This window comes from Penaeus chinensis, chromosome 2 (assembly GCF_019202785.1).
Source record: "Penaeus chinensis breed Huanghai No. 1 chromosome 2, ASM1920278v2, whole genome shotgun sequence".
Lineage (NCBI taxonomy): Eukaryota > Metazoa > Arthropoda > Malacostraca > Decapoda > Penaeidae > Penaeus > Penaeus chinensis.
This window is the reverse complement of record NC_061820.1, coordinates 20941624-20949123: the sequence shown is the minus strand read 5'-3', so window position 1 is coordinate 20949123 and position 7500 is coordinate 20941624. Positions and strand designations below refer to the sequence as shown.

The following is a 7500-nucleotide window of genomic DNA, read 5'->3' as shown; positions in this document are numbered from 1 at the left end:
GGCGAGCGAAGCAATCAAATATTAAAAGAAAATAGCTATTCAAGAGACATTTCTCAAGCTACAACCGTCCTATATAGGTGTTACTTAGATAAGCCAGACCTTGAGGGAGCAAACATTGTCTAGGGGGAGGAACTCCCCCCCAAATGTCGCCTTTGACGGAGTCATAAATCATGGAGGAAATGCGAAGTGAGCTTGTTGAAATTAAGGCCGTCATCAAGCAGATGAAGGAGGCCATGACAGAGGCGCTTACCAACGGCGTATCCCCGTGGAAGTGGTGTATCCCGATGTATAAGGGCGACAACAACCTTCCCACAAGTGAGAGTAGTGGATAGCAAGAATCAAGATCCTGCAGGATTACCGATGTTCTCTATTAATGATCAGAACTTCATCGCTCAGGAAGAGGGCAAAGCCAAGCATGCGGCTTAAGAAACGGGAGTCGCCTAAAAAGACTATGCATGCCCAGTCCACCCAAGAGAAGTGAGATTGGAGTCAAGGGCACCTTGTGGTAAGGGATTTTTCGCAAGGGAATGGTAAAGCCCTTTTTCAAAAATGCTTGAAACGTTCGCATACAGATCGCTGGATCCTGACAAAGAACCAGAGAGGGGAACCAGAGAAGTCTCCAGGCAGTTTTCAGTCATAAGGAAGAACTTTTATGGAGAACGGATTTAGTTGAACACTTTATAAATCAAGATCCGAGTCTGTTTACTGCCCTGATCCATATCCTGTAGTGTTCAAGCTACCCTTGAAGCTAAAACTCAAAAGTCCTATTGGATCAAGACAATACGATGAGTTTTCAAAAGATCGAGCTTGATATCAAATATTTTAATCTTAGTAATGAAGTGGCAAATACGTGGTACTGTGCATAAATACATAGAAGCTTGAAAACAATGGATGTTGCTGGGGCCGAGCTCTGACACCTGCTTGTTGTTGGAAAAGATTTGAGACAAAGAATAACTTTTCTTGTACTTTGGAAACCGTATGGGATTGACTAAAACGGATGTAAGAACAGGAATGTAGGAAAACGTATGTAAGAAAAGAAATGGCAATCATGACTCTATTGAACGAGTAAGTATTTTTAAAGTGGAATGTCCCATTTTTGAGTATTATAAAATTGGATAAAAACCGAATGTTGGTGTTTGGAATATTATAAAGGCGGGATGTCGGCATTTCGTGCAATATGAAAGTGGAATGTCGGTGTTTTGAGTATTATAATAGTGGGATGTCAGCGTTTTGAGTATCATAAAAGCAGGTTAAGGGCATAGGGCGATTAGATCGAATGGGGAGAGGGACACTGTATGAGGAAAACTATAAGAGCTATCATGAAACAATTAACGGTAATAACAGTAGAAATGGTAGTTGGAAAAGTTGGAGAAGAATCCAGGGAATGAGATAAGGGAAGAGGGAATGTGGTGAAGTATCAGGAAGAATGTCAGGAGGGGAAAAATCCTGAGAAGGACACTGTTGTGACATACGGGAGTCTCGTGAGCATCGGGGTGCGAGTGGTAAGATTAATGGGGAAAGAAGAGGGAATGGTGCAAGTGAAGGGGAGGATGCGCTGTGTTGGGAGAGTGGGAGGATGGATCTCGGCAAATACTTTGTAAAAAGAGTGAATAGAAATAGAAAGATTCGAGGGTAGATGAGGAAGGGGAACGTTTTCTTGGGTCAGGTTTAGGAAATTTTGGATGTCTTTGTAGGGGAGTTGCGTGGGGAGGTTTGAGATACAAGAGTTTTCTTATGAGGAGGAGGAGAGGGAATAGATGTCCGAGGAGCAGAGAGAGAGGTGGGTGCAGGGCAGGATGTGGTAGATGGGGTGGAACGTTTAGATTGCCTGGTGCGACAGGTGAAATGAAAAGGAGGGGTAGCCATCAGCGAAGTGGTAGAGATTGGATTATCTGGATTTAGACTGGAAAAGGAATTTGACTATGGGAAAAGAGGGAGTAGAGGTAGGATGGTTCGGGATAGAGGGAAGAGATGCTGTGCCATCTTGAGATGGGAGGGGAGCAGAGAGAGGAACAGAGGTAGAGAGAGAAAATCCTCGTCGACGCGCCTCCTGCCTGGCCTCACGTGGAGTGAAGCCTAGATTGAATCTGAGAATTGCTTACTCAGATTCGATCTTGTAGGCAGGGCAGCTCCTTTATTCGAGCTGCCTTGCCTACAAGCACATTATGGGAGCCACCAAAATTGGTACACGTGCATGACCGAACAGAGTAATTTGAACGGCCATGACCAGGTTGAGCACAATGAAGGTAGCGAGTGTTTTGCTGGTGCCCAATACACCAACACTTCTGATATTGGCGGGGAGGGGGCCCGTATGGTCAAGCAGGGCAGGGCACTCCATCAATATAAATTTCATGGGGGAGGTCATGTCTACAGCAGGTAATATTGGTAATATTAGTGTAGGACTTGAGCTGTTATCTGGAAGGAATAGTTTAGCTCTGTACTGCCACTTCATCATGGTCAATGAAGCAGGTAAGCAGGTCGTTTTCACAGTCTGACCAGTCCTTGTTGCAGACAGAGCAATCAGTCGGGCAGATGGAAACAGTTCTTGTACAAACATTAAGGGAAGAGTGAGGGTCAGCAGGAATTGGTTTGCCCGTGAGATCAGTCAGGGTAGATAGTGCACGAGCTTGGGACTCAGATGTAACTGTGACCAAGACCTTGACTGTGACAAGGCGTGAACAATCGGAATGACTGCAAAAGTAAACTTTGCCTACTTGTTTTTGGAGACATTGGAAGAGTAAGGGGCTGCAAGAGGAATCTTGGCTCAGCTATAAAGGTACTCAAGAGGTTTGCAGTAGGTCGAAGCAATAGAAGGACGAGGGTGGGAGGAAGATGGGGTGGTGCAATAGAAGGACAAGGGTGGGAGGAAGATGGGGTGGTGTGGAGTGAGTACTGTGGGGAAGAGGACAATAAGGATGAAGTGTAGTAAGGGAGGAGGGGGTAGGCAATGAAGAAGACTGTGCAGTAGGAGATGGAGTGAAGGATGATGGAGAGAGGAAGGGGTGTATGTTAAGTAATGACCTAGGTGAAATATTTGGAATAAATAGAGTAATCATCAAAGAGTATCAATGGTCAGAGCTGTGGTCAAAGAAGAGGCATGGGTCAGGAAACCAGGGAAATCAAAAATAGATAGACTAGTTGATGAAAGGACAAGGGTAAAAAATATTCATTATTGCCCATGGTAAGCCTGAATAAGTGGGGAAGAGAAATGATCAACCCTTGGGGTCCCAATAAGGGGTATGGGCTAGGCAATTAACTACGGATTTATGTATTGTCCCCCTGAGTTTTTTGTGAATTTTGTAAAATACAGATGGCTCCAAAGGAATCTATCATAGGCCCTAGTGACTGCACCTGATTTCCCCTATCCTTGAATTTGCAGGAAAATGTGTTTTTGTTTCTAATACTATTAATATTGATACTGGTATTATTCTATTTGATATTATGATAATTAAATTGTTATTAAAATATTAATAACATTAGTTTAAAAAAATCAAGGAAAAGGGTAAACACATCAGATTTGTAAGCCTTGTAACTGATGGATGGTGACTAAACACTTGTAGAGCCATCCATGTGTAAAGACAATAGATGTATATTCCTAATCCACAGCCAAAACAATTAATAATCCATACACAATGTTGTTATTCATGCTAAACCTCTTCATAGTATACAAACAAATCTGTTCTTTGTTTGATACTAATCAAAATTTGTAACGAAACTATAAACTGCTCCATAGCATCGGGACTTTAGAAAGGATGTTGAAGATAAATACCTCATTCACAAGATAATATAATTTCCAAATGATGAATTGTGACACAAACATTACATATCAAAATCAGCTTCCAAGATTTACAGACAGCATGTGCTTTTTGGCAGATACAAAAAATATCATTGCTACTGGAAGAAAGCTGTTCTCTTGTTCTCCAGTGAGCATGAGTCTCAAAAACACGCTAATTAATTCTATGTTTTATGGAAACTTATTTTGCTAGCACTCTTTCATTTTAAAATGTGAGACTTTAAGCAGCTGTGGATAAATGAAAAACTGGTAAACCTTAAAACATATATTTCATTAAATAGTTTTGTATATCTTCTGGAACACTATTTTTTTTTTGATACAATATATACATAGATAATTGGATAAGATGAAAGAAACCCCACATATCAGACAGTTTAGTCTATTCTATACTTAAAACTGTCATAACTCTTTTTCTTCTGTGAAAGATGAACTGTCATGCTACCAAAATTATTATGTACATGCACTTCACATAAAAATACTTTTAGGGAAAATGATATCAAAACAAATAATTATATAAATATTCAAGCAATAATTTTTCTATAGAAGTTATTGCAATTAAAAATAAATAGATGAGATGAAACCTAAGCACACACACATTCAGACACATTCATAAAAAAATTAAGTGTAACTGAATTTTCATTAAAAAGTAACAAGGATGAATATTGAATGATCAACAACTTAATCACAAGTATGTAGCTATAATACTTGTTGAATTCTTCTGATAACCTAACTATTGCACTGAAAAAAAAACTTTACTCCATATTATAAATAACGGAACAGCCTTTACATTCTTTCTGTTAAAAAATCTAACCACACTCATAATGCCAACACTCTTGCAGGTTCCAAATTTTTCCTATAACAAACCTTTCAGTGTATTCATATGTGCATGTTTTATATCCCAAAAGATACTTTTTAAAAATATTTACAAAGATGCAATAAACTATATATTGTAAAGGCTTGCACTAAAGACCATCACGGTCATTATTTTTTTGATCTGATGAAATATCCGACGTAGAGATGACAACTTCTAGGGATATGAAACAGGGAAGGAAAGAAATAAAAGAAAAAAAAAAAAAAAAAAAAAAGCAGGACACAAAAAGAGGAAAAAAAGAAGAGACAATTTGGATAAAGTACAGCATAAGCAACAACTGTGGGCACTTCCTGAGGAATGAGCAACTTTCAAGTGCCAATCAAAAGCACTTTAAATATTTGTTTACATGTACTTATTCATATCTAAGACTCGTTTTCACATGTTATTTAATGTGCAGTTTTGTACAGACAAAGCACAATTTTTCAGGTGTTTCTTCTAAAGGTCAATCCACACTTCTGCAATCACTACCTGAAGCCTGGGATAGAGGTGGATTCATGATTACATAATTTGCCTTTTAGCTAATTGCACAGGTTTTCAACTGGGGATATGTCTGCTTGAATTGCAATTCAACATTCATCAAGCCACTCCCTTATTACTTCTTCATTCGTTCACAAATAAATATTAGGGATTTGGTTCCAATGGGGAGAGAAAAGCACCCAAAGTTCTTGCTTCTATTGTACCAACCATCCAAGGAATGAATGCATTATTCTTAAAAAATGAAAATATATCTGTATGACTTCGATGTATGGCTTTCATGTATTTTCTAGCATTATATATGTGCCAAAATAATGCAATGTCTCAGAAACCTCTCTAATGGTCTATTCAATCCAAATTCTTTGGTAAATTCTTTTGGAGAGCTAGGATTTGTTGTATGTAGAGACTCTATATTGATATATATATATATATATATATATATATATATATATATATATATATAAATTAAATTCATCTGAAAATTAATGAACTTAGGTGGAATTGGACAAACAAAAAGGAGTGACAACCCTTTCTGATGTAAATTGCTTATGAAATATTGTTTCAGGGTGTAATCTGGTGATTTTTCTGACAGGTACCACACAAAGTCTTCTGCAAATCATGTCAATAAATTTAATTTTTGTTGTTATCCATATTCACTGAAACTATTATTCATTAGAGCTAATATACAATGTTATGTTTCCCCGGCATTTGTTACTATTACAATATTGTATCTTTGCTTTTTATCTTAGTAATGGGAAAAAATTACCCTTCCTCCCTCTCTTTCCCCCTCTCTCTCTCTCTATCTTGCATACATTAAAAAAAAAATCTAAGCAAAACTTCAGCAAAAAATTATGCAAGATCCCCAAAGTATATTTTTGGCCAACATTTCCTGAAGGAACTGGCATTATCATATATGTGCTTTGTGGAACATGAGCCACAACTGGACCAATGTCAGAGAACACTTTCTTCAAATCATAGCTGGTTCCACACCAATACCTACCTTTCTAATGTAAAACATTAAAAGGGAAAAAAAAGATTAATCCCCTGGTCCCTGCAAATATTTCACTTTTAATATTTTTCTATTTTGTATGTAATAATGTTTGAGTAATAGTTTTCCTTATATTGTTCTGTCCAATTTCAAAATAAAAATAAGAGACTTATCAGATCTACCAATAATAAGCACAAAACAATATAATCATTATTAACTTATCTCCATTGACATTAAATAAAAACAACACATTGACCAAAATATAACTCAACAATAAAACCAATGCAATTTATACAGTAGTTTAAGGATACATCTAATAAAATATATCAGGAAACTTTGTTAATCATAGCAACTGTCTCTAAAAAAACAATTAGTGAAATTTACTTCCAAAAAGGAAACATTTTCTGGAAGATTGCTTGTGGGTTTATTTTCCCACGAAAAGCTGCATAGTTACATTTCAAACAATAAATTTCTGCCCTCAAAGGGATGTGAAAACTCCCAAACAAAATTTAAGAGAAAAGAATATGAATGTACATAAATCAAATATGAAAGCCATCCTACTTGTTATTACCAATCACATGGAATGAATGGCCAGCAAATAGACCCACATATAAATTTGTGCCTCTTTTGTCCAAGAAAATTTCATGTTGGGTTAAAAGAAATTATGTCTATGAAGCCCCCCCCCCCCAAAAAAAAAAAAAAAAAAAGTGGGTCTATGGTTACAATTTTTTTTTCTGTTTTATCATATAACAGCAACTAAAAATCATACAAATTTTAGTACTGAAAGGACACTTTTGGCTAATAATTGTCCTAACAGAGGTGTAGTTTTAGTATACCTACACTTCTGCATTCAGAAAACCACCACCAGCTACAAACTTACTCTCCCTCAATACGAATATTTGGGTTATTGAATGGATCTAAGAGAGGATCGTCATCAGATGCTCCATGGCTAAAGTAGGACAGGATCACAAGTAGGGTGGCACCAGCCAATAGGACAAGGATCATGACCATTCGTCGACTTCCTCCAAGCAGCCTTTGGTGGTGTCGTGATGATGGACGGCTCATTGTTCTGTCAAAGGTCAGAATTTTCATCGTGATCTTACTTTTGATAACACTATATCAAATAAAAAATAAAACACGGCTCATTGTTTTGTCGAAGGTCAGATCTCATGACCTTCCTTTAACCCCTTGCCAATGGGTATGACGTGTACGTATGTGCTATGCCCACTGTGAGTACTTGTGTGATTGTTTTTACACATAGATGGCTACACTTATACTAAGTCGCCAATGAGCCAGTTACGAGTACTGCCTGTCTCGCCCGTTCAGCCTTTTCTTTGATTTACGAAATATTTTACTTTATCTTATTTTGCTGTT

General features: G+C 37.5%; 1 protein-coding gene across 1 annotated transcript in view; it reads right to left on the bottom strand.

Annotated features, from left to right (window-relative positions):
* Positions 1-4043: 4043 nt before the first annotated feature.
* Positions 4044-7500, bottom strand: part of LOC125033354 (zinc finger protein-like 1) — a 22184-nt gene continuing 18727 nt past the window's right edge. Inside the window, exon 6 of the mRNA XM_047624784.1 lies at positions 4044-7195. Coding sequence (XP_047480740.1) covers positions 7003-7195 — 193 coding nt within the window. The 3' untranslated portion in view covers positions 4044-7002. The remainder of the gene's footprint in view (positions 7196-7500) is intronic.